General features: G+C 43.7%; 1 protein-coding gene across 21 annotated transcripts in view; it reads right to left on the bottom strand.

The window, feature by feature from the left end:
- Positions 1-27,892, bottom strand: part of BRCA1 (BRCA1 DNA repair associated) — a 99,046-nt gene that overhangs the window by 57,606 nt on the left and 13,548 nt on the right. For 2 of the 21 annotated variants that reach the window (XM_073005262.1, XM_073005269.1), the window contains exons 1-7: positions 27,513-27,711; positions 25,985-26,083; positions 17,893-17,946; positions 7,358-7,435; positions 5,441-5,529; positions 4,699-4,838; positions 359-464 (exon numbers count right to left, since the gene is read on the bottom strand). In XM_073005262.1, coding sequence (XP_072861363.1) covers positions 359-464; positions 4,699-4,838; positions 5,441-5,529; positions 7,358-7,435; positions 17,893-17,946; positions 25,985-26,064 — 547 coding nt within the window. In that variant the 5' untranslated portion in view covers positions 26,065-26,083; positions 27,513-27,711. Of the gene's footprint in view, positions 1-358; positions 465-4,698; positions 4,839-5,440; positions 5,530-7,357; positions 7,436-17,892; positions 17,947-25,984; positions 26,084-26,816; positions 27,403-27,512; positions 27,730-27,892 lie in introns of those variants that run through there. The other 19 variants (XM_073005277.1, XM_073005281.1, XM_073005273.1 and 16 more) reach the window with 18 other exon arrangements.

Genomic DNA, 27,892 nt, shown 5'->3' with positions numbered 1-27,892 from the left:
TGTGCCACCACACCTGGCTAATTTTGTACTTTTTGGTAGAGACAGGATTTCTCCATGTTGGCCAGTCTGGTCTCGAATTCCCAACCTCAGGTGATCCGCCCGCCTCGGCCTCCCAAAGTGGTGGGATTACAGGCGTGAGCCACCGTGCCCGGCCTCTTTTGCTCCCTTTTTAAAGTAAGATGCTTCAAGGTGGGAACTGCATCTTTTACATTATTTATAACTCACCATAGGGCTCATAAAATTCACTTCCCAAAGCTGCCTACCACAAATGTAAATTATGACCAAGATTTTTTGCAAAATGATAACATAAGCAATCCAGCAATTATTATTAAATACTTAAGAAATCTGAGATCCTTACCCAGTTCAATGTAGACAGACTTCTTTTGAGATTGTATCCGCTGCTTTGTCCTCAGAGTTCTCACAATTCCAAGGTTAGAGAGTGGGACACTGAGACTGGTTTCCTGCTAAACAGTATGGTAAAGAACGGTCAAGCAATTGTTGGCTGGTTCTGTGCTTTTCCTCCTGAAGAGAAACTTGACACCATGGACAAAATAAATTGACCATCGTCAGTCAGCTTACATATATGATGCCTGGAAAAAAATGCCCGGAAATTTACACACTAAACTCTCAGAGGTTGGGAGTGGTAGCTCATGCCCATAATCACAGCACTTTGGGAGGCTGGGGCAGCAGGATTGCTTAAGGCCAGGAGTTCAAGACCAGAGTAAGCAACAGAGTGAGACCCAGTCTCTACAAATAATAGTAGTAGTAATAAAAGAAAATGTCTGGGATACATGTGATTTGAATATTTTTTCTTTCTGTTGTCTTAAATTTTTCAAAACTGATTATTTGTGTGATTTTTTGAAGTATTAATATAGCATATTTTGAAGCTGATACTTGATATACATTCCAATCACACCTGATAACATTTTTTTTGGGGGGGGGGGACAGAGTCCTGCTCTGTCACCCAGGCTGGAGTGCAGTGGCGCAAACTCAGCTCACTGCAACCTCCGCCTCCTGAGTTCAAGAGATTCTCCTGCCTTAGCCTCCTGAGTAGCTGGGACTACAAGCACGTGCCACTATGCCTGGCTAATTTTTGCGTACATATATATATTTTTGTTGTTGTTTTGAGAGAGTCTTGCTCTGTTGCCAGGCTGGAGTGCAGTGGCACGATCTTGGCACACTGCAACCTCCGCCTCCCGGGTTTAATTGATTCTCCTGCCTCAGCCTCACGAGTAGCTGGGACTACAGGCGCGCACCACCATGCCTAGTTAATTTTGGTATTTTTAGTAGAGACGGGGTTTTGCAGTGTCAGCCAGGCTGGTCTCAAACTCCTGACCTCAGGTGATCTGCCCGCCTCGGCCTCCCAAAGCGCTGGGATTACAGCCATGAGCCAACCGTGCCCAGCCAATAACATTTTTAAAAAGGATAAATCACGACAATAAAACCCCAGCACTCCTAAGAACATTCAGTATAGGAACTAAAAGCCCAACATTACTCTTTTTTTCTTCCTTTTTAGCCTTTCTGTAGCTTTTGAAAAATGAAGGCTGGTACTATAAGAACTACTTTTATTTTATTTGTATTTTTTTAGACAGAGTCTTGCTCTGTTGCCTAGGCTGGAGCGTGGTGGTGTGATCTCGGTTCACTGCAACCTCTGTCTCCTGGGTTCAAGAGATCCTCCCACCTCAGCCTCCCAAGGAGCTGGGACTACACACGCACGCCACCATGCCTGGCTAATTTTTGTATTTTTTGTCAAGATGGGGTTTCACCACATTGCCCAGGCTGGTCTTTTTTTTTTTTTGAGACGGAGTCTGGCTCTGTCGCCTAGGCTGGAGTGCAGTGGCGCGATCTCGGCTCACTACAAGCTCCGCCTCCCGGGTTTACGCCATTCTCCGGCCTCAGCCTCCTGAGTACCTGGGACTGCAGGCGCCCGCCATCAAGCCCGGCTAGTTTTTTGTATTTTTAGTAGAGACGGGGTTTCACTCTGCGAGCTGGGATGGGATGGTCTCGATCTCCTGACCTCGTGATCCGCCCATCTAGGCCTCCCAAAGTGCTGGGATTACAGGCGTGAGCCACCGTGCCCAGCCAGAACACTTATATTTTTTTTCTTTTTTGAGACAGTCTCACTGTTGCCCAGGCTGGATTGCAGTAGCGTGATCTCGGCTCGCTGCAACCTCCGGGTCCTAGGTTCAAGCAATTCTTGTGCCTCAGCCTCCCGAGTAGCTGGGATTACAGGCACGTGCCACCACACCCAGCTAATTTTTGTATTTTTAGTAGAGATGGGGTTTCACCGTGTTGGCTAGGCTGGTCTCAAACTCCCAACCTCAAATGATCTGCCCGCCTCAGCCTCCCAAAGTGCTGGGATTAAAGGTGCAAGCTACTACGCCCAGCCCCAGAATGAATACTTTTTTTTTTGTTTTTGATACGGAGTCTGGCTTTGTTGCCCAGGCTGGAGTGCAGTGGTGCGATCTTGGCTCACTGCAAGCTCTGCCTCCCGGGTTCACGCCATTCTCTTGCCTCAGCCTCCCGAGTAGCTGGTACTACCGGTGCCCGCCACCTCGCCTGGCTAGTTTTTGGTATTTTTATTTTAGTAGAGACGGCGTTTCACCGTGTTAGCCAGGATGGTCTTGATCTCCTGACCTTGTGATCCGCCCGTCTCGGCCTCCCAAAGTGCTGGGATTACAGGCTTGAGCCACCGTGCCCGGCCAATTTTTTGTATTTTTAGTAGAGACGGGGTTTCACTGTGTTAGCTAGGATGGTCTCGATTCCCTGACCTCCTGATCCACCCGCCTCGGCCTCCCAAAGTGCTGGGATTACAGGCGTGAGCCACCGTGCCCAGCCATGAATAATTTTAAGATCTCCATCATTCATGCACATATAAGTAACAACAGAGCAAATCACTACATTGTCTTTAACAATTACACCTTTTAAGTTGAAGTAATTTTCTCTCTCTTTTTTTTTTGAGACAGAGTCTCGATCTGTCACCCAGGCTGGAGTGCAGTGACGCAATCTTGGCTCACTGCAAGCTCCACCTCCCAGGTTCACACCATTCTCTTGCCTCAGCCTCCAGAGCAGCTGGGACTACAGGCGCCCGCCAGCACGCCCGGCTAATTTTTTTGTATTTTTTTAGTACAGACGGGTTTCACCGTGTTAGCCCGGATGGTCTTGATCTCCTGACCTCGTGATCCGCCGGCCTCGGCCTCCCAAAGTGCTGGGATTACAGGTGTGAGCCACTGTGCCCGGCCAGGTTTTTTTTTCTTTTTGCAACTAGGTCTTGCTTTGTCGCTGCGTGGTGGAGTGATCATAGCTCACAGTAGTCTACATGTCCTGAACTCAAGTGATCCTCCTATCTCAGCTTCCCAAGTAGCTGCAACTACAGGCACACACCACCATGCCCGGATAATTTAAATACACTTTAAAAATAGACAAGGACTTGCTATATTGCCCAAACTGGTCTTGAACTCCTGAGCTCAGGCAATCCTCAAGCCTCCCAGTGCTGGGATTACAGGTGTGAGCCATGGCACCCGGCTTTTTTTTTTTTTAAATTGTAGAGACAGTGTCTCACTGTGTTGCCTACACTGGGCTCAAAGGACTTCCTACCTCAGCCTCCCAAAGTGTTGGGATTACAATCATGAGCCATGACACCCAGCTGAAGTAATTTCCAAATGCTTAAAAATATCAGTGAACTTATAGCTATTTTAGATAAGCATCACAGAGCAGATAAAGCTCCAAAGCAAGGAAGGGCCTATAAGAGCTCTCTTTTTTGGCTGGGCGTGGTGGCTCATGCCTGTAATCCCAGCACTTTGAGAGGCCAAGGTGGGTGGATCACTTGAGGTCAGGAATTCAAGACCAGCCTGACCAATATGGTGAAACCCCATTTCTACTAAAATTACAAAAATTAGCCAGGTCTGGTGGCATGACCCTGTAGTCCCAGCTACTCAGGAGGCTGAGGCAGGAGAATCGCTTGAACTTGGGAGGCAGAGGTTGCAGTGAACTGACATCGTGTCACTGCACTCCAGCCTGGGCACCTGGGTGACAGAGTGAGACTCTGTCTCAAAAAAATTAAAAAAAAAAAATCTGTCTTTTTGGTGTATCTGATGGGGATTTTGCTATGTTGCCTGGGATGGTCTCAAACCTGGGCTCAAGTGATCCTCCCATTTCAGCCTCCCAAGTAGCTAGGATTATAGGTGCATCCACCTCACCTGGCTGTGAGATCTCTCTCTTGATCATACCAGGTACCCTGACCTTCTCTGAACTCTAACTGATTCGAACACTTGTCTAACCACTGAATATACCATCTTTCCTTCTTCATTAACTTTTTGTATAAATCTATGAGCATCTAGCACATATACTAACATACTCACAATGCTCAATAAAGAGATGGTGCCAGAATAAATGAAAATGGGTTTACCGGCCAGGCACAGTGGCTCACACCTGTAATCCCAGCACTCTGGGTGGCCGAGGTGGGTGGATCACCTGAGGTCAGGAGTTTGAGACCAGCCTGGCCAACATGGTGAAACCCCGTCTCTACTAAAAATACAAAAATTAGCTGGGCATGGTGGCGCATGCCTGTAATCCCAGCTACTAGAGGGGCTGAGGCAGGAGGACTGCTTCCAACCTGGGCCACAGAGCAAGACTCCGTCTCAAAAAAAAAAAAAAAAAAAAAAAAAAAAAGAAGAAGAAGAAAACAAATGGTTTTACCAAGGAAGGACTTTCGGGTTCACTCTGTAGAAGTCTTTTGGTACGGTTTCTGTAGCCCATACTTTGGATGATAGAAACTTCATCTTTTAGATGTTCAGGAGAGTGATTTTCCTTTTTTGCAAAATTATAACTGTTTGCAACTGTAAATTACAAGGGAAAACATTATGTTTGCAGTTAGAGAAAAATGTATGAATTATAATCAAAGAAACCAAGAGAAATCCTATGTATGCTCTTTGTTGTGTTAAGACAGTGCATTAAGGTTACCTGTGATTTTTTTTAAAAATCAAATTTTAAAAAATCAACTGGAAATTTTACTCCTAGGAAACAAAAACAAATACAAGACCATCAAAGTTACTTAGAGTCCTTGTTTTCCACCTTAACACTAAGAAATCTGCCTATCAATACTGTATTTCACTAAAGTTAAGATACCAACAATGTAAGCTGCACTATTATTTTCTGTATCACTAAGAAAGCAAGCACTCAAATTAAACAAATGACACACCATCAATAGTAAAATGCTCCCAATTTCAGAGATGTTAAGATGTGAAAAATGTGCACCTTACAATTGATAAAATAAGGTGTGAGACCAGTGGGAGTAATGTTTTTAAAACAGATTACAGATACAGAACTAAAATTAACCTAGACTAAAAGGTCTTATCACGTCACAGAAAGTAATTGTGCAAACTTCCTGAGTTTTTATGGACAGCACTTGAGTGTCATTTGTGGGATATTCAACACTTACACTGCAAACCTGTGTCAAGCTGAAAAGCATGAATGATTTTCAATAGCTCTTCAACAAGTTGACTAAATCTTGTACTTTCTTGTAGGCTTCTGAAATTAAATTGTTTGAGAAACACACTCAGCAGTGATTATCAACCTTTTAAAGACACTAAAATAAGAAAAGACATGTAAACAAATAAAAATAAGATGCAGCAACAGTAGAAAACTTCTATAATCAATACATCACTGACATCTGTATAAACTGTGTGACAGTGATTTAGTAACTTTTTGTCATTCGTTTAAGCCTACCAAATGCCAAAAATTATGTGATATAATACTGCTCTAAATCCACAGGAGATATAATCCATTGCATAGAAAACTAGAGTACTTTTTTTTTTTTAAATTTAGAGACAGGGTCTTGCTGTATTGCCCAGGCTAACATGCAATGCCACAATCATAGCTCACTGCAGCCTCAAACGTCTGTACTCAAGCTATCCTCCCACTACAGCCTCCCAAGTAGCTAGGACTATGGGCATATGCCACCATGTACGTTTATTTACTTATTTTTGTTGGTAGTGATGAGGTCTCACTATGTTGCCCAGGCTGATCTCAAACTCTTGGCCTCAAGCAATCATCCCACCTCAGCCTCCTAGAGTGCTAGGGTTATAGGCATAAGCAATCACATCCTGCTGAGCTTACTGTTCTTAACATCTGAACCCTGCCCAATCCCTCACTGTAAGTTCTGCCTCTCAAGGATTTCTGTCAAATTATGATTACATTTCTTTGAAAACACATAGATAACAATGTCCAAAGGGAGATCTGGGTTTAGTAAAGTGGAATTAAAACACCATTCATTCCTTTAAGCATCTGAGTGCCTACTATGCACCAAATTACGAAAAACAGTGTTGAGACAGACAAAGTTACTACTCTCATAGAATTTACATTGTAGCAGAAGAGATACACAATATAAAAATACATTGTGTTTATGTAAATAATTAGATAGAAATAAACACACACCTGTAACCCCATCACTTTGGGAGGCCAAGGTGGGCAGATCACCTGAGCTCTGAAGTTACCAGCCTGGGCAACATGGCGATACCTCATGTCTACAAAAAATACAAAAATTGGCCAGACATGGTAGCATGCGTCTGTAGTCCCAGCTACTTGGGAGGCTAAGGCAGGAGGAGGCTCAAGGCGAAGGCTGCAGTGAGCCAAGATCATGCCCCTACACTCCAGCCTCAGTGACAGAGCAAGACCCTGTCTTAAAAAAAAAAAAAAAAAAAAAAAAGGCTGGGTGTGGTGGCTCACGCCTGTAATCCCAGCACTCTGGGAGGCCGAGGCGGGCGGATCAAGAGGTCAGCAGATCGAGAACATCCTGGCTAACATGGTGAAACCCCATCTCTACTAAAAATACAAAAAATTAGCCGGGCGTGGTGGCGGGTGCCTGTAGTCCCAGCTACTCGGGAGGCTGAGGCAGAATGGCGTGAACCCAGGAGGCACAGCTTGCAGTGAGCTGAGATCGTGCCACTGCACTCTAGCCTGGGCAATAGAGCGAGACTCCGTCTCAAAAAAAAAAAAAAAAAAAGAAAAAAGAAAAAAGAAAAGAAAAGAAAAGGAAGCACAATGAAAAAATAAAAACAAGATTAGCAGACAATGGGGGCACAGCGATACAGCCCTACTTTGCGTAAGTCTGCAAGTTTTTACAGTATTTAGAAGCATTAGAGAAAGGCAGTAAGTTTCTAATACCTGTATAAGACAGATGTCTCATAAAACTTTCAGGAAAATAACTTTGGAAATAATTTACTGTCTGCTAAAAACTCTTTTATAAATTTTTCTACTGATGAATGGTTTTATAGGAACGCTAGCTATGTTATTAAATAATTTCTACTTTTTCCTACTGTTGTTGCTTCCAACCTAGCATCATTACCAAATTATATACCTTTTGGTTATATCATTCTTACACAAAGGACACTGTGAAGGCCCTTTCTTCTGGTTGAGAAGTTTCAGCATGCAAAATCTATAAATTATAAAGAAAGAAAGAACAATTTAAGTTACTTCCTTTTGTAGAGAGATTACTCAAAAAGGCAAACAGCCATGAAAAGATAATCTCACAAGTGCCCTTAAGAGCCATTTAAAAAGTAATGGCAGGTGAATTACAAGCTATAGTTTCCTAATTGTTTTTAGATGCCGCATAAGCAAAAACCTAAACTACATAAGCAATGATCTATGAAAACTGAACTTACATGCATATGGCTTACTGTTATGATCACATAAAACTTAATATGACATATTTAATGATATATTCATTATTTCATGTTGCATAATCAAATATAAATGGTAAGTAGTTCATATAAGATGCTTATAATTAGTTTAAAATCTCAACACCTCACCACAAAGCTACAGTAATCAAGACAGTGTGGTAATAGCGTAAGAATAGACACATACATCAATAAAATAGAATTGACAGTACAGAAATAAACTCATACATACATCTGTGATCAAGTAATTTTCAACAATAATAAATACCAGACGATTTTTATATTCTTAGTTTTTTTTTTTGAGACAGGGTCTCGCTCTATCACCCAGGCTGAAGGGTAGTGACACAATCTCGGCTCACTGCAGGCTCAAGCAATTCTCGTACCTCAGCCACCCGAGTAGCTGGGATTACAGACATGTACCACCACGCCAAGCTAATTTTTTGTATTTTTAGTTATACCATGTTGGCCAGGCTAGTCTTGAACTCCTGGCCTCAAATTGATCCACCTGCCTTGGCCTCCCAGAGTGCTGGGATTACAGGCATGAGCCACCATACCCAGGCCATAGATGATTAAATGGGAAAATAATACTTTTTGTTTTTTTAACAAATAGTGTTGGGACAAGAATATACCCACATGTAAAAGAATGAAGTTATACTCCTGGCCGGGCACAGTGGCTCACGCCTGTAATCCCAGCACTTTGGAAGACTGAGGTGGGCAGATCACCTGAGGTCAGGAGTTCGAGATCAGCCTGGGCAACACAGTGAAATACCCTCTCTACTAAAAATACAAAATTAGCTGGGTGTGGTGGCACATACCTGTAATCCCAGCTACTCAGGAGGTTGAGGCAGGAGAATCGCTTGAACCTGGGAGGCGGAGGATGCAATGAGCCAAAATCGCACCATTGCACTCCAGCCTGAGCAACGAGAGTAAATCTCTGTGACACACACACACACACACACACACACACACACAAGAATGAAGTTATACTCCTATCTCACACCAAATAACCAAAGTTAACTCAAAGTGGATCATAGACCAGAAGTAGAGAGAGTAATGGTGATGATAATTAAAAGCAGCGATTCACTCATACAACCAATATTTACTATGTCTAGTACTATTATAGATGGAGGGGATTCAATAGAAAAGCAAAATAAGATCCTGCAAAATAAAACATAAAGGATATAATATACTGGTGAAGGGGGTGACTAGGTAGGGAGTAAATAGCAGACACTGACAATGAAGAGACCCAGGAAAGAAAAGATTAAAGGGCTAAAACAAATTACGAAAAACAGTGTTGAGTACTGGGGCCGTGCACAGTGGTCCACACCTGTAATCCCAGCACTTTAGGAGGTGGGTGAATCACTTGAGGCCAGGAGTTCAAGACCAGCCTGGCCAATGTGGTGAAACCCTGTCTCTACTAAATACACAAAAATTAGCTGGCTGTGGTGGTGGTACACCTGTAGTCCTAGCTACTTGGGAGGCTGAGGCATGAGAATCATTTGAACCTGGGAGGTGGGGGTTACAGTGAGCCAATATTGCACCACTGCACCCCAGCCTGGGCGACAGTGAGACTCTGCCTCAAAAAAAAAAAAAAAAAAAAAAAAAAAAAAAAAGGCATTGGGAATTGTGAGAGAAGACACTTAGAGAATATTTTTTACTAGTCAGGTAATTTAACATTTATTACCCTCTCTTGGCCGGGTGCAGTGGCTCATGTCTGCAATCCCAGGAGGCCGAGGCAGGCAGATCACTTGAGGCCAAGAGTTTGAGACCAGCCTGGCTAACGTGGTGAAACCCCATCTCTACTAGAAATACAAAAAAATTAGCCAGGCATGGTGAGCACACGCCTGAATCCCAGCTACTTGGGAGGCTGAGGCATGAGAATCACTGAAATCCAGGAAGGCAGAGGTTGCAGTGAGCTGGGAGAGTACCATTGTACTCCACCCTGGGCAACAGAGGAAGACTCTGTCTCAAAAAAAAAAAAAGGCCAGGCATGGTGGCTCACCCCTGTAATCCCAACACTTTGAGAGAGACCAGCCTGACTAACACAGAGAAACTCTGTCTCTACTAAAAATACAAAAATTAGCTGGGCATGGTGCCACGTGCCTGTAATCCTGGCTACTCTGGAGGTTGAGGCAAGAGAATCTCTTGAACCCGGGAGGCAGAGATTGCGGTAAGCTGAGATCACACCATTGCACTCCAGCCTGGATAAAAAGAGCGAAACTCCATCTCAAAAACAAACAAACAAACAAACAAACAAATAAAAAACCCATCTTTCTTTCTTTCTTTCTGTCTTTCTATAGTCTTGAACTCCTGACCTCAAGTGATCCGCCTGCTTTAGCCTCCCAAAGTGCTGGGATTACAGGTGTGAGCCATTGCGCTAGGCTACATTTTATTTTTATTTTTGTACAGATGTGGTTTCGCTATGTTGCCCAGTCTGGTCTCGAATTCCTAGCCTCAAGTGATCCTCCCGCCTTGGCATCCCAAAATGCTGGGATTACAGGCATGAGCCATCACGCCTGGCCTTATCTTCATTTTTATAGAGTAGAGGCTTGTCCCAGAACACACAGTAATTAAGCAGTGAAGGTTATATTGGATCCAGAATTGGATTGTAGCAAAGCCCACAATCTTCCTTTTTTCTTTTTTGACAGGGAAACTAAGTCTGGGAAGAGGCACCACAATCTTCCTACCAGAGAAAGTGAATATAGTAGGTAAGGTCAAGGAGACTCGGGTCCTTCTTTGCCGATATAGATGCTTCAAGTACCATATTTCACTCAACAAAACAATGACTCTATAGTTTGGAAGATGAAACTGTCAAAAAGCTACCTCCACTGTACATAAGTACCTTTAAAACTCAGAATAGAGGCTCCTGCTCCTTCAGAATCTACAAATACTACATATACTCTAGTATAATGGATCACGGAGGCATCGAGCATTACTCCAGCAAATAGTACAATTGAACAATTCAGAGCAGGGGAAGAGAAGAAATTCCCTTATGATTGTACTGCAGAATATAGTATAGTAGAGTGACAAGCTAAGCTGTCTTGTGCTGTAGTCTACACAATAATATAAATAATGCAGCAGAACTAGGTATGCCGAAATCAACCAAGATAGGGATTCAAATCTTTCTTTGTGCTAGAAAAAGAACACGTGTATAAAGGTTGTTAACTAAACTCAAAAGAAAATGAACTTGTATATGACTTGAAAAGACTGAGTGAACTAAAATATTGGCTAGGCATGACTCACACCTGTAATCCTAGCACTTTGGGATGCCGAGGTGGGCAGATGGGTTAAGTCCAAAGTTCAAGACCAGCCTGGGCAACATGGCGAAACCCCGTCTGTACAGAAAACACAACATTTAGCTTGACATGGTGGTGTGCACTTGTAGTCCCAGCTACTTGGGAGGCTGAGGTCATAAGATCACTTGAGCCTGGGAGGTCAAGGCTACAGTAAGCCTCATGATCACACCACTGCACTCCAGCTTGGATAACAGAGTGAGACCTTGTCTCAAAAAAAAAAAAAAAAAAGGTAGCTGTTGAAAAATTTGAGTTACATTTATGGCTCACTTTCTATCTCTTTGAATAATGTGATTCTAGATCTTCAAAAAAGTATTACAGGCTGGGTGTGGTGGCTCATGCCTATATAATCCCAGCATTTTTGGAGGTGGAGGTGGGCAGATCACTTGAGGTCAGTTCAAGACCAGCTTGGTCAACATGGTGAAACACAGTCTCTACTAAAAGTACAAGGCTGGGCGTGGTGGCTAATGCCTGCAATCCCAGCACTTTGGGAGGCTGAGGTGGTCAGGAGTTTGAGACCAGCCTGGTCAACATGGTGAAACTTTGTCTCTACTAAAAATACAAAAATTAGCCGTGCATGGTGGTTCACGCCTGTAAGCCCAGCTACTTGGGAGTCTGAGGCAGGAGCATCGCTTGAACCAGGGAGGCGGAGGCTGCAGTAAGCTGAGATTGTGCCACTGCACTCCAGCCTGGGCAACAGAACAAGACCCCATCTCAAAAAAAAAAAAAAAGAAAAAGAAAAAAAAAAAGTATTACACATTGCATCTTTTGCTTGGAAAGTTCAAACTAATGCATGAATGCCTTAAGAAATTTTTTCTAGATTGATATTATTATCTTATTTTGTATGCTTCATAAAAGATTTTTTTTTTTTTTTTTTTTTTTTTTTTGAGACGGAGTCTCGCTCTGCCGCCCAGGCTGGAGTGCAGTGGCCGGATCTCAGCTCACTGCAAGCTCCGCCTCCCGGGTTCCCGCCATTCTCCTGCCTCCGCCTCCCGAGTAGCTGGGACTACAGGCGCCCGCCACCTCGCCCGGCTAGTTTTTTGTATTTTTTAGTAGAGACGGGGTTTCACCATGTTAACCAGGATGGTCTCGATCTCCTGACCTCGTGATCCGCCCGTCTCGGCCTCCCAAAGTGCTGGGACATAAAAGATTTTAGAACTGGCTGGGCAAGGTGGCTCATGCCTGTGAGCCACCTTGGGAGGCACTCTGGGAGGCCAAGGCAAGCAGATCACCTGAGGTCAGGAGTTCGGGCCTACATAGTGAAACCCTGTCTCTACTAAAAATACAAATTAGCTGGGCATGGTGGGACATGCCTGTAGTCCCAGCTACTCAGGAGGCTGAGGCAGGAGACTGGCTTAAACCCAGGAGGTGGAGGTGGCAGTGAGCTGAGATCATGCCACTGCACTCTAGTCAGGGTGACACAGTGAGACTCCATCTCCAAAACAAAACAAAACAAAACAAAACAGCCAGGTGCAGTGGCTCACACTTGTAATCCCAGCACTTTAGTAGGCCGAGGCGGGCGGATCACAAGGTCAGGAGATCGAGACCATCCTGGCTAACACAGTGAAACTCTGTCTCTACCAAAAATACAAAAAAATTAGCCAGGCGTGGTGGCGGGCACCTGTAGTCCCAGCTACTCGGGAGGCTCAGGCAGGAGAATGAAAAGAACCCAGGAGGCAGATCTTGCAGTGAGCCAAGACTGCACCACTGCACTCCAGCCTGGGCGACAGAGGGACACTGTCTCAAAATAAAACAAAACAAAAACCAAAAAACAAACAAAAAAAGATTTCAGAATTTTAGGCTTGTTTGGGTCAAAAAAGTTGTTTTATTTTTAGCAATTACAGTTTATCCGTAGAAAATACAATTAATACAATCAAAGCATGGGGGTATTGCTCCCAGGCTCCCAGCTTTCTCATCATATAGATCAAAGTATTATTCAGATTATATTGACATTACAGAAGTAATATCATGAAAAAGTCGATCTAGCACATGGGCATTATACTGGACATTTTTTTTTTTTGAGACTGAATCTTGCTCTGTTGCCCAGGCTAGAGTGCAGTGGCACAATCTCAACTCACTGAAGCCTCTGCCTCCCGGGTTCAAGCGATTCCTCTGCCTCAGCCTCCCAGGTAGCTGGGATGACAGGCGTGCGCCACCATGCCTGGCTAATTTTTGTATTTTTAGCAGAGATGGGGTTACCATATTGGCCAGGCTGGTCTCAAACTCCTGACCTCGTGATCCGCCTGCCTTGGCCTCCCAAAGTGCTGGGATTATAGGCATGAGCTACCACGCCCGGCTTTGGACTTTTAATTTTAATATAACATTCAAAACACAATTTAAAATATGGCTGGCCCATGTCTGCAAGAAACTTAAAAAATTAGCTGGGCAAATGCCATGTACCTGTAGTCCTAGCTACCTGGGGGGCTAAGATGAGAGGACTGCTTGAGCCCAGGAGTGCAAGGTAAAAGTGAACTATGATCACACCACTGAACTCCAGCCTGGGTGTCAGAGGGAGACACTGTCTCAAACAAACAAACATATATATGTATCACACACGTATATATAACATATTTCTATAATATATATGTATACACACATATATATCTATATGACTGGTTCTTTACTGATTATCACAATCTTCATTATTAGGGATTTCAAGCTTCTCACTCTTCTCCAGTTGCCAACTCTAATCCTCTCAATCTCAACAGTTGTCTTTACCTCCTACGTCACTGGGCTCAAAGTACCTCAGCATCTTCCTGTAGAATTACTTTCCTTTTCCTTCATTACTGTTTATGAGTAATAATTAACTCTTTCTTACATCCATTTTCTATTTCCAATCCCTTCTGTCTCCTCTTGGACCTTCTCTTTCTTGCAAACATCTTCCCCATCTTTGAGGGCTTCTTCCTTTTCTAACACAACTCCTATACACATATGCAAAGTTAGTTTCTTTTTCATGGATGTAATCTATTTTGTTTTTCTTTTTTTTGAGATGGAGTCTCACTCTGTCGTCAGGGTGAAGTGTGGTGTCATGATCTCAGCTCAGGGCAACCTCTGCCTCCCAGGTTCAAGTGATTCCCCTTCCTCAGCCTACCAAATAGCTGGGACTACAGGTGCGTGCACTATGCCAGGCTAGTTTTTTTTGTGTTTTAGTAGAGACAGGGTTTCACCATTTTGGCCAGGATGGTCTTGATTACCTGACCTCATGATCTGCCCACCTCGACCTCCCAAAGTGCTGGGATTACAGGTGTGAGTCACCGCACCCGGCCTCTATTTTCGTTTCTTTGTACATTTCTATAAGCCTATAATTTCCTTCTTCCACAAGTTCTCAAAGCAACTAATGTTCATAATTTAATCACTCTCTTTTTTTTTTTAAGAGACAGGGTCAGCCTGGCGCAGTGGCTCACACCTGTAATCCCAACACTTTGGAAGGCCAAGGTGGCTGAGGTCAGGAGTAAGAGCAGCCTGGCCAACATGGTGAAACCCCATCTTGACTAAAAATACAAAAATTAGCCAGGTGTGGTGGCAGATGCCTGTAATCCCAGCTACTTGAGAGGCTGAGGCAGGAGAATTGCTTGAACCCATGAGGCGGCGGCTGCAGTGAGCCGAGATGGCGCCACTGCACTCCAGTCAGGGCAATAGAGTGAAACACCGTCTCAAAAAAAAAAAAAAAAAAAGAAAAAAAAGACAGGGTCTCACTCTGTCATCTAGGCTGGAGTGTAGTGGTGTGATCATAGCTCACTATAGCTTCGAACTCCTGGCCTCGAGTAATCCTCCTGCCTTGGCCTCCTAGAGTGCTGGGGTTATAGGCAGGAGCTACCACACTGGACCCTTAATCTTTTCTTAAGTCACTGTAATAATATAGTACGTTCAGCATTTGTTACTCAAGGTGACAAGAAAACATACAGTTCATTCCAGAAAGATTCTCATCCAGAGAAATTGAAAGCCCCAGCACTTATAAGGTTAATCTTTAGCTATCTATAGTAAATACTAGGACTTTTTTTTTTTTTTTGGAGTTTCCCTCTTGTCACCCAGGCTGGAATGCAGTGGCATGATCTCAGCTCACTGCAACATCCACCCTCAGGGTTCAAGAGATTCTCCTGCCTCAGCCTCCTGAGTAGCTGCAATTATAGGCATGTGCCACCACGCCTAGCTACTTTTGTATTTTTAGTAAAGACGAGGTTTCACCAAGTTGACCAGGCTGGTCTCGAACTCCTGACCTCAGGTGATCCACCTGCCTCAGCCTCCAAAAGTGCTGGGATTACAGGCCTCACCCATTGCACCTGGCCAATAATGGGACTTTTAAACTTCATTTTTCCCCCAGGCTGGAGTACAGTGGCATGATCTCAGCTCACTGCAACCTCCATCTCCCGGGTTGAAGTGATTCTCCTGCCTCAGCCTCCCGAGTAGCTGGGACTACAGGTGCGCACCACCATGCCCGGCTAATTTTTGTATTTTTAGTAGAGATGGGGTTTCACCATGTTCATGTTAGCCAGGTTGGTGTCGAACTCCTGACTTCAAGTGATCTGTCCACCTCAACCCCCCAAAGTGCTGGGATTACAGGCTGGAGCCACCACGCCTGGCCTTCTTTTTCGGAAGTATTGACCTGTGAAGAAATTGGTCCTACACCATAGGCAGTTTGAGAAGTACTGCTGTAGAGGCCACAAAATTATTAAACTAAAAATTATTTGCTTTTTTTTTTTAGACGGAGTCTCATTCTGTTGCCCAGGCTGGAGTGCAGTGTGCATTGGTGCGATCTCGGCTCTCGGCTCACTGCTACCTCCACGTCCCGGGTTCAAGCGATTCTCCTGCCTCAGCCTCCCAAGTAGCTAGGATTACAGGGCTGCACCACCATGCCCTGCTAATTTTTGTATTTGCAGTAGAGACAGGGTTTCACCATGTTGGTCAGGCTGGTCTTGAACTCCTGACCTCATAATCCGCCTGCCTCGGCCTCCCAGAGTGCTGGGATTACAGTCGTGAGCCACCACGCCAGGCTATACTAAAAATTCCTGAAGTAGAGAGATAAAGCTGTGTTGTCTTGGCACATGTCCAGGGACCAGGGGCTGCGGAATCAGATGGAAACTGCTGGGAACAGATTTAGGCCAGTGGCATGGCACAGGGAAAAGATAGTGAAAATGAGCTTCTGAAATCTTTTTTTTTTTTTTTTTTTTTTTTTTTTTTGAGACGGAGTCTTGCTCTGTAGCCCGGGCTGGACTGCAGTGGCCGGATCTCAGCTCACTGCAAGCTCCGCCTCCCGGGTTTACGCCATTCTCCTGCCTCAGCCTCCCGAGTAGCTGGGACTACAGGCGCCCGCCACCTCGCCCGGCTAGTTTTTTTTTGTATTTTTAGTAGAGACGGGGTTTCACCGTGTTCGCCAGGATGGTCTCAATCTCCTGACCTCATGATCCGCCCATCTCGGCCTCCCAAAGTGCTGGGATTACAGGCTTGAGTCACCGCGCCCGACCAGCTTCTGAATTCTTACTGGGACAGAAGAATGGGAAGAAAAAGACAGAATTCAGAGGAAGGCACCAGCCAGCTGGCAGACTTGTGTTCACAGGGTATCTCTCCAAAGGGAACAGGTTTCCTTCAGCTTCAGCCAGCCCTCATTATCCTTAGAGAAGCAGCTGTTCCCTTTTTTAGCTTATGGAAACATCCTAATAATCTGATGAAAATTATGGACTATCTTCCCAGAAAAATGTACATGGCCATAGTTTTTAACACAATTTAAATATAATTCTAGGAAATTCATAAGGACTATTCATAAACCCCAAGTTAAGAACTCCGGAATTCAAAAATTCCTCAAAGGATACATAAGAAATTGATCATTGTGGTTGTCTGGGCAGGGAACAGGGAGGCAGGGATTGTAGGGTAAGAGGGAAATATACTTTGCATCATATACCTTTTTGTGCCAATAAACTTTTTACCAAGTACATAGTTTGTACCTGCTACCAGGTAATGTACCAGGTACATAAATACTTAAAAATAAATTAGTTGACATTTAAGGTAAGCTGTGAGCCATAGCTTAACATAAAGAAAAGGAGAAAGCCCACTTGTTCTACTAAATTACCTACTCTGCTTTTTCTGAAATTCTTTTATTAAGAAACAAACATTTTCATTTCAAAGGGCAAGATAATCAAATACGTAAATATAACTTGAATCACCGCTATAAATGAATTTCGGCCTAAACAGAAACTAGTCTCAAGTCCTTTACTGTCTTCGCAAGGATTATGAAGCAGGCAAACATTGACCCTTAAAAGGGGGAATGCATAAGGATATGCAGAATGAACAGAAAGGAGAAACTGAGAAGGCTCAAACACAATTTACTTATTTCACAACTGCTTACAGTTTGCTTTCACTGGTGGACACAAAAAATACAAAACACTGTTCAAAATGATATTACATCCTAATAGATAATATATGTCAGTCGGGTGTCGTGGTTCACGCCTGTAATCCCAGAGCTTTGGGAGGCCGAGGAGGGTGGATGATAAGGTCAGGAGTTCGAGACCAGCCTGGCCAATATGGTGAAACCCCGTCTCTACTAAAAGTACAAAAATTAGCCAAGCGTGGTGGCGGGCACCTGTAGTCCCAGCTACTTGGGAGGCTAAGGTAGAACTGCTTGAACTTGGGGGCTAGAGGTTGCAGTGAGCCAAGATCGTGCCACTGCACTCCAGCCTGGGTGACAGAGCGAGACTTTGTCTCAAAAAAAAAAAAAAAAAAAAAAGATAATCTATGTCAAAACTTTACCAGGAACTATGATTACAACCAACTTTTGATGACTGTATACTGAGAAAGAATGAAATAGAGTTGGATTTTTCATTCTCACTTAATTGAAGAAACTAAAGCTTCTATAAAGTTCGGTGTTCCCTGGGTTATGAAGGACAAAAACAAAAGCTAATAATGGAGCCACATAACACATTCAAACTTACTTGCAAAATATGTGGTCACACTTTGTGGAGACAGGTTCCTTGATCAACTCCAGACTAGTAGGGAAGGGAGGAAAAAAAAGAAAATAAATGAGACTCAATAATTTATTTAAAAATAAAGATATTCTTCATGAATAAGTTCAACTTTGAGCTGTTATTACTGAGTCAACATAAGGCTTCAAGTTCATTCAATATTTATTAAATGTCTGCTGTGCCAGGAACTAATACAGCAGAGAATACGATCCTTACCTTCAGTGAGCTTTCAGACATCAAAACAGAATTATATCGATCCCTTCAATACTCTACACTATCATCAGCATTTAAAAGATTACGTGATAATAGTTGGTACAAATTCATTTTCAGTGATATATTTTTCTGCACTATCACTGTGGGTGCCCATCTCAAATCTTAACTCTAAGCTCCATAAAGACAAAATTTTCTGCTTATATTTCTTTTGAATTCCTTCCTAGCCCTTTTTTTTAAATTTTACTGTAAATGCCTTTTTAAATTAATATGGAAAATTTTAAGTATTTCAAAATTTCAAGTAAATAAAATAATAAAATGGACTATATGGACCATCACCCTGTTTCAACAATCATCAACTCACGGCCAAGTTGTTTCATCCATATCCACCTCTACCCCAGATTATTTTAATTATTATTACTTTTAAGATGAGGTCTCTCTCTGTCACCTAGACTGGAGTGCACTGGTGCAAATACAGCGCACTGCAGCCTTGAACTCCTGGGCTCAAGCAATCCTCCCAGCACTAGGTTTACAGGCAAGAGCCAACACACCCAATCCAAGTGTCTTCTTTGTTTTGAGATGGAGTTTCGCTTTTGTAGCCCAGACTGGAATGCAATGGTGCGATCTCGGCCCACTGCAACCTCTGCCTCCCGGGTTCAAGTGATTCTCCTGCCTCAGCCTCCCAAGTAGTTGGAACTACAGGCATGCGCCACAACACCAAGCTAATTTTTTGTATTTTTAGTAGAGATTGGGTTTCACTATGTTGGCCAGGCTGGTCTCGAACTCCTGACCTCAGGTGATCCACCTGCCTTGGCCTCCTAAAGTGCTGGGATTACAGGCGTGAGCCACCATGCCCAGTCCCGAGTGTCTTCTAATCTACAGGTGTCCCATACTTTTCCTCCCTTAACATTTATTTTTAAAATTAGGTCATTTGACCTGTGGAGTTTATCACATTCTGGATTTTGCTGATTGTATAACTCCATGGTGAGGTTTAACTTGTATCTCTAGCCTTATTTCCTGTAAACTAGACTTATACACTTAATCAAATTCAGGTTCAACTTTTTGGCAAGACTTTACAGAGGGTACTGTGTACTCTTATTAGATCACTTCAGAAGAGGCATGGTGTTTGGTTTGTGATTACTTTGTAAAAACAGTGTAAAAAGTACTCACCAAAGGAAATTTAGAAAATAATAAACTTAAGGCCAGGCCTGGTACCTCATGCCTGTAATCCTAGCACTTTGGGAGGCAGAGGTGGGTGGATTACCTGAGCTCAAGAGTTCCAGATCATCCTGGGCAACATGGTGCAACCCCGTCTACATTAAAAATACAAAAATTAGTCAGGCATGGTGGGGCATGCCTGTGGTCCCAGCTACTTTGGAGGCTAAGGTAGAAGGATCACTTGAATCCCGGAGGTGGAGGTTGCAGAGTGAGCCAGTATCGCGCCACTGCACTCCAGCCTAGGTGACAGAGGAAGACTCTGTCTCAAAAAAAAAGAAAAAGAAAATAAGGCCAGATGCAGGGGCTCATTCTTGTAATCCCAGCACTTTGGGAGGCTGAGGAGGGCGGATCACAAGGTCAGGATTTCGAGACCAGCCTGGTCAACACAGTGAAACCCTGTCTCTACTAAAAATACAAAAACTAACTGGGCAGGGTGGCAGGCACCTGTAATCCTAGCTACTTGGGAGGCTGAGGCAGGAGAATCGCTTGAACCCAGGAGGTGCAGGTTACAGTGAGCCAAGATTGCACCACTGCACGCCAGCCTGGACAATAGAGCTAGACTCTGTCTCAAAATAATAAAATAATAATAATAAGCTTAAAAAATTAAAACTTTAGAAAATACATCACCCAAGTTCCCATCCCTAACTGTCTATCCACAAAACCAAGGCCTTCCTGAGATTAATTCATTTATTATACTAATACAACAAGTGTTTATTAAGTATCTACTACTATACTCAAGTACTATTTTAGGAGATAGAAATACAGCAGTTTACAAAATAAAGCCTGCTCTCATAGAGCTCACATTCTAGTGTGGTAGATAGTTGATGCAGAATTAAAGAATACATGGGAATAAGTATATTAAAGAGAAAAATTAAGCAGGGTAAGGGGAAACGGGTAGTTCAATATGTATGTGGGGGTGAGATGTACATGGAGGGAGTCAGGAAAGGTGTCACTGAGGTGAGACTAGAGGACAGCTTAATAATGTAAAGAAACACACTATGCAACAATTAGGGGGAGAGCATTCCAGGAAAGAGGGAGCAGAGAAGGCAAACCCTGAGCAGGACCATGCCTATGTATGCAGGACATCAGATAGGTCAAGGTGCTAAAATATTATAATCCAGCGGGATATTGTAGGGAAAGACCATCAGAGAGGTAGTTGGTAACTTCTGGTAGGAACCTGCAGGCTATTTTAAATCTTCAGCTTTATTCTGATCTTTTTCTTTTTTTTTTTCTGACAGAGTCTCGTTTTGTCTCCCAGGCTGGAATGCAGTGGCTCGATCTCTGCTCTCTGTGACCTCCGTCTCATGGGTTCAAATGATTCTCCTGCCTCAGCCTCCCAAGTAGCTGGGACTGCAGGCACACACCACCATGCCTCGGCCTCCCAAAGTACTGGGATTACAGGAGTGAGCCACCATGCCCGGCCATTTTTAAAATCTTTAATGTTACGGGAGGCTGAGGCAGGAGAATGGCGTGAACCCGGGAGGCGGAGCTTGCAGTGAGTGGAGATCACGCCACTGCACTCCAGCCTGGGTGACAGAGCAACACTCTGTCTCAAAAAAAAAAAAAAAAAAAAAAAAATTTTAATGTTAATTAATTTTTGTAGAGACAGGATCTCACTGTGTTGCCCATGCTGGTCTTGAATGCCTGGCCTCAAGCAATCTTCCTGCTTCGGCTTCCCAAAGTGCTGGGATTACAAGTGTGAGCTACTGTACCTGGTCTTTAGCTTTCTTCTGAATGTGAATCTTTTTTTTGGGTGGGGTGGGGAGATGGAGTCTCACTCACTCTACGGCTCAGGCTGGAGTGCAGTGGTGCGGTCTTGGCTCACTGCAACCTCTGCCTCTCCAATTGAAGTGATTCTTGTGCCTCAGCCTTCGGGACTACAGGTGCGTGCTGCTACGCTCAGCTAATTTTTTTTGTATTTTTGGTAGGGAAAGGGTTTTACCATGTTGCCCAGGCTGGTCTTGAAGTCCTGACCTCAAGTGATCCACCTGCCTCGGCTGGGATTACAGGCATGAGCCACTACACTTAGCCCTAAATGTAAACTTTTGAAACGAACTTCTTGGGTAAAGTCCAGGCAGGACATCAAAGAACAAGTAACCTGGTAGTGTGACAAGAATGTGGTTATTTTCATTAAATATTTAACTTTTTAGAAAAGGATCACAAGGGCCAGGTGCAGTGGCTCACGCTGTAATCCCAGCACTTTGGGAGGCCGAGGCGGGTCAGCCTGGGTGACACAGACTCCATCTCAAAAAAATTTTAAAAAAAGAAAAGGATCACAAGAAAAGCTCGGGGACAGTAATCTTATTGTAAAGGGTTTGGTAATACAATTCTTGTAATCATGTAATTTCCGATGCAGCAAAGGGCAGTGAAAACAAAAACACTGAACTAAGTCAGAAGGCTGGGTTTCTACTACCAGTTGTGTATATAAGCAGAGCCACCTTGAGCTAACCACTCTACCTAAACCTCAGTTCCCTTCTCTGTCATTCACCCTGCCAGTCTCCTTGGGCTATTGTAAGAACAAAATAAAATGCCACTTGGGAAAATGCTTCAAAACCTGAGATGACTTGTACCAATGTTGGTGTTATTACTGGGACCAAATGTTTTTACTGGGACCAAACTTTAAAAAGAAAAACAGCCTGTAATCCCAGCACTTTGGGAGGCTGAGGCGGGCGGATCACAAGGTCAGGAGATCGAGACCATGGTGAAACCCCGTCTCTACTAAAAAATAGAAAAAAATTAGCCGGGCGCAGTGGCGGGCGCCTGTAGTCCCAGCTACTCGGGAGGCTGAGGCAAGAGAATGGCGTGAACCCGGGAGGCGGAGCTTGCAGTGAGCCGAGATTGCGCCACTGCACTCCAGCCTGGGCGACAGAGCGAGACTCCATCTCAAAAAAAAAAAATAAATAAAATAAAATAAAAAGAAAAACAACCTTGACAAAGAAAACTGATTTGTTACTAAATCCCTATTTCTGAGATAAGCTACATTTCAAAGACATTCTCCGTAAAAGAAAAATTGGATTCAGTTATCATACCAGATGGCTTTCATTCTCACCACTGACTCAATTCTGAAATAATTATATTTCAGTATGGTAATTATAATCTAAACTATATAAACACACCGTAAACACAAACTTTGAACAGATGAAAACTCCAATATGTAAAAAGGTAATGAATGCTCAAGGAAGACTGTGAAAAGGGAATAGGAAAAAAATTAAAATGTTCCTCTTCTAGGTCCCAGTGAGAGTAAATGTTTACTATAAAAATGGTTCAAATATTTTAAGCACTTTTCAAACCAGGCAATATTTTAGGCGTACTGTACATTTGCATTTTGAGCTTCCAATACGGATAAGTGACTGGAAAAAGCAGCTAGGTTTAGGTTGAAAAACAACCACCCACTGGTGTACACATTTTAGCAAATTCTTCTGAAAGTCAAAAATGTTATAGGTAAAAAGTTACAGAGAACTACCAATTGTCAGAAATAGCTGCCAAATAGCAACTTAGAAGTCAGCTGAAGGAATTTTAGTTCAAGAAACCTAAAAAAAGCTGAAAATCTTACCTACCCTCTAGCTACCACAAATAACACAGTTTCCAGTCATGATCAAGAATCATATATTAAGACATAACTGCAAATTGTGCTATATTGTACTGTATTAAAAGGAAGCGAAATATGATCCCCATCCTAGAACTTTCTATAAAAATGAATCTAAAAAACCATTAAAAATTTATCTTAACCCAGGCCCAGTGGCTCACGCCTGTAATCCCAGCACTTTGGGAGGCCGACGCTGGCAGATCACGAGGTCAGGAGTTCAAAACTAGCCTGACTAACATGGTGAAACCCAATCGCTACTAAAAATACAAAATTAACCGGCCACGGTGGTGCACGCCTGTAATCCCAGGTACTCAGGAGGCTGAGGCAGAGGAAGCGCCTGGACCTGGGAGGCGGAGGTTGCAGTGAACCAAGATGGAGCCACTGCACTCCAGACTGGGTGACAGAGTGTGACTCCATCTCAAAAAAAAAAAAAAAAAAAAAAAAAAAAGTCTGGGCGTGGTGGCTCACGCCTGTAATCTCAACACTTTGGTAGGCCAAGGCGGGCAGATCACCTGAGGACAGGAGTTCCAGACCAACTCGACCAACATGGAGAAACCCTGTCTCTACTATAAAATACAAAATTAGCTGGTGTAATGGCACATGCCTGCAATCCCAGCTACTCCGGAGGCTGAGGCAGGAGAATCGCTTGAACCGGGGAGGTAGAGGTTGTGGTGAGCTGAGATCCCACCACTGCACTCCAGTCTGGGCAACAAGAGCGAAACTTCGTCTCAAAAAATAAATAAATAAATAAATTAGGCAGGGCGGTGGCTCATGCCTGTAATCCCACCACTTTGGGGGGCCAAGGCGGGCGGATCACGAGATCAGGAAACTGAGATCACCCTGGCTAACATCGTGAAACCCCGTATCCACTAAAAATACAAAAATTATCTGGGCGTGGTGGCACCCGCCTGTAGTCGCAGCTACTTGGCAGGCTGAGGCAGGACAATCGCTGGTACCTGGGAGATGGAGGTTGCAGTGAGCTGAGATCGCACCATAGCACGCACTCCAGCCTGGGCAACAGAACGAGACTCTATCTCAAAAAAATAAAAAAAATAAAAAACTAATCTAACAGGAAACAGGAAAAAAGCAATGAAAAGCTAGAAAACATACAAGAGTTGACTGAAAATAAAAATTTAGTATTTTCATTCTTACATCTTTAATTTTTATGTATCTGAGTTTTTAATTGATGGCTCAATTTGCCAGAATGAGAAAGAACATCCTATTTTTATGACTCTGTCCCATGGAAATGTAAAGATAAATGGATCCAAATGCTATACTATTGAGGATTTTTTTGATCACTCTGATTGTCATGAGTAAGTTTTGTGCTTTTTCAAAAGCAGTTTTTTCCTACACTGTCATTTCCTGCTTCTCTGGCTCTGATTTTCAATAAATTGATAAATTGTAAATCTTGTTTTCCTCTTATTTTTGTTTAGCTAAAATGTTGAAGGGCAAGGGAGAGGATGGTTATTTATAAATCTTGTTATCTCTCTGAAAACACAACTTGCATTTTCCTTAATCTGATTAACTTGACTTCAAATATGAAAAACAACTTTCATAAAGCACAAAAGAAAATTTCCTTGAATTTACCCTTTTTTATTGTGGGTAAGAGACAATAGGTACAAGTTTTCAACTTATTTTTTGAATGTTACTCACTACTAACCATCACCATATTTTAAAAAATTAAAGAACTAATTTAGTTTAGTTTATTATTTAATGTATTTGACAAATGTTTATTGAGTGGCAACTAGGTCCCAAGTACCATTCTAACTACTGAATATACAGATGTACGTAAACAAAACAAAAATCTCTCCCGTCCTGGAGTTTACATTCTGTGGGACTAAAGGATGGATACATTACATAGAATGTCAGCTAATCATAAGTGTTATGGAGAAGCAGCAGGAATGGAGGATAAAGTGTGTGTTGGGGATGTTGTAATTTTAAATAGCAGTGTCTGGAAATGAAAAGGTGGTATGTCAATCAAGATTTTCAGACCATGGCTGGGTGCAATGGCTCACGCCTGTAATCCCAACACTTTGAGAGGCCGAGGCCTCACTTGAGGTCAGGAGTTTGAGACCAGCATGGCCAACATGGCAAAACCCTATCTCTACAAAAAAAAAAAATACAAAAATTATCTGGGCATGGTGGTGTGCACCTATAGTCCCTGCTACTCTGGAAGCTGAGGCAGGAGGATTGCTTGAGCCTGACAAGGTTGAGGCTACAGTGAGCTGTGATAGCACCACTGCACTTCAGCTTCTCGACACAAATCCTGTATAAAAAAACCTCTGCATTTCATTGTATGTAAATGAGTATGTAATTTCATTGTATGTACAGAGCCAGTTTCAGACAAAGGTTCTTCCAAATACCTATCCCCTTAAGGACACCAATCATCCATGATCTCTTTTTTGAGATGGAGTTTAGCTCTGTCGCTGGAGTTCAGTGGTGTAATACTGGCTCACTGCAACATCTGCCTCCCGGTTCAAGTGATTCTCCTGCCTCAGCCTCCCAAGTAGCTGGAATTATAGGCCCGCGCCGCTATGCCCAGCTAATTTTGGTATTTTTAGTGGAGAGGGGGTTTCACCATGTTGGCTAGGCCGGTGTCTATCTCCTGACCTTGTGATCCTCCCACCCTGGCCTCCCAAAGTGCTGGGATTACAAGCGTTAAGCCACCATCCCTGGCCTCATCCATGATTTTATTTCGCCATTTCAAGTGATGGAGCTGGTTTTAGAGCTGGAAGAAAAGCCAAAATGCCAGTTAATCTAAACTCGATTCCGCCCCAGTGCAGAACCAATCAAGAGAGAGTCCCTGTCTTTCCCGGACCACAGGCTTTGTGTTGAACAGGAGAGGAGTGGGAGAGCCAGAGTGGATGGGGAACAAGGAATCATTTTCTATACTTTTAAAGTTCTTCAGTTAAGAAAATCAGCAATTACAATAGCCTAATCTTACTAGACATGTGTTCTCCTCCCTACTATGTAAGGTCAATTCTGTTCATTTGCATAGGAGATAATCATACAGAAATCCCAAATTAATACCCTCTCGTGCTGACTTACCAGATTGGACACTCTAAGATTTTCTGCATAGCATTAATGACATTTTGTACTTCTTCAACGCGAACAGCAGATAAATCCATTTCTTTCTGTTCCAATGAACTTAAACACATTAGAAAAAATACATATATATACATATATATAGCTTTAAAAAAGGTTTATAAAATGACAACTTCATTTTATCATTTTAAAATAAGGTAAATTTTTTTTTTTTTTTTTTTGAGACGGAGTCTTGCTCTGTAGCCCGGGCTGGACTGCAGTGGCCGGATCTCAGCTCACTGCAAGCTCCGCCTTCCGGGTTTACGCCATTCTCCTGCCTCAGCCTCCGGAGTAGCTGGGACTACAGGCGCCCGCCACCTCGCCCGGCTAGTTTTTTGTATTTTTAGTAGAGACGGGGTTTCACCGTGTTAGCCAGGATGGTCTCGATCTCTTGACCTCGTGATCCGCCCGTCTCGGCCTCCCAAAGTGCTGGGATTACAGGCTTGAGCCACCGCGCCCGGCCTAAAATAAGGTAAATTTAAGATTTTGAAGGTTTTAGAATACAAACCATAGAGCTAATGACAAAATCCTTTATTTTTTTAAAGGTTCTAGAACTGGCTCTTTGTAATTAAACAACATACATTCTGTAATTCTTCACATATCGTTGCCAAGCCCTTGGGTCTTTTCCTCTCTCCAAGAAAGAGAAAGCTACAGAGGAGTGACTGACCGGGTAAGTGGTGGTCACCTTAGGTTTCTCCAATGTTTCTGGCTGCTTTCTTTTTCTTGCATAAAACCAAAATCAACGACAAAACCAACACCAATCAGCACCTCCCCGCCCCTAACCCTTCCCAGTGACCTGCTCTCATCTCAGGATCCTCCTCAAGCACATTCCTGCCGGCAGCATCTGTTACTACTGACGCTACTCTACTTCCCTCTTGTGCTTTCTCAATAGCGCAAATGGATCCAGTTCTTAAGTTCTCCCTCCCACAAAACCCTGTCTCCTCCCCTTCCCAGACGTATTCCTGGCATCTCTTCCGCAAGGTCCCATCCACTCATACATATCAGCCAGTGTTTTGTCTGTTTTTTTGAGACAGAGTCTCGCTCTGTCGCCCAGGCTGGTGGGCAATGGCGCGATCTCGGCTCACTGCAACCTCCGCCTCCCGGGTTCTAGCGATTCTCCTGCCTCAGCCTCCTGAGTAGCTGGAGCGCCACCACGCCCGGCTAATTTCTGTATTTTTAGTAGAGACGGAGTTCCACCATGTTGGTCAGGCTGGTCTGGAAGTCCTGACCTCGTGACCAGCCGATGTTTTTATAGACGTGGTGTCCCCCTCAAGGCATATTTCAGTTCCTATCACGATGATTCCCCCTCGGACACACCGTGCCCCCTTCCTGATCCTCAGAGCTTCCCTCGCGACCTACAAACTGCCCCTTCCCCAGGGTTCACAACTCCTTACGCCTCTCAGCTTCCGCCACCGCCCCCCCCCAAAAGAATACCCACTCTCTCTCCCACGCCAGTCCCCCAAAGCATCACTTGGACCCGGGACTCTACTACCTTTACCCAGAGCAGAGGGTGCAGGCCTCTGGGGCCCAGGGGCCCAGTTATCTGAGAACGGCCTGTTCCCCGTCCAGAAAGTCTCAGCGAGCCCACGCCGCGCAGTCGCAGTTTTAATTTATCTGTAATTCCCGCGCTTTTCCGTTGCCACGGAAACCAGCTGGCTACCGCTAAGCAACAGTCGCTCAGAATACGAAATCAAGGCACAATCAGAGGAAGGGCGGGACAGAAGGCGCCAAGTCTCTCTCGGGGCTCTGGATTGGCCACCCAGTCTGCCCCCAGATAACGTAAAACGAAAGAGACGGAAGAGGAAGAATTCTACCCGAGTTTGCCCTAAAGTGCCGGCCCTCTGGCCTCTACGCGTCCAGTTGCGGCTTATT

The sequence above is a fragment of the Chlorocebus sabaeus genome, chromosome 16 (genome assembly GCF_047675955.1).
Source record: "Chlorocebus sabaeus isolate Y175 chromosome 16, mChlSab1.0.hap1, whole genome shotgun sequence".
Taxonomy (NCBI): Eukaryota; Metazoa; Chordata; class Mammalia; order Primates; family Cercopithecidae; genus Chlorocebus; species Chlorocebus sabaeus.
The sequence above is the reverse complement of the archived record's forward strand: the minus strand, read 5'-3'. Positions and strand labels throughout refer to the sequence as shown.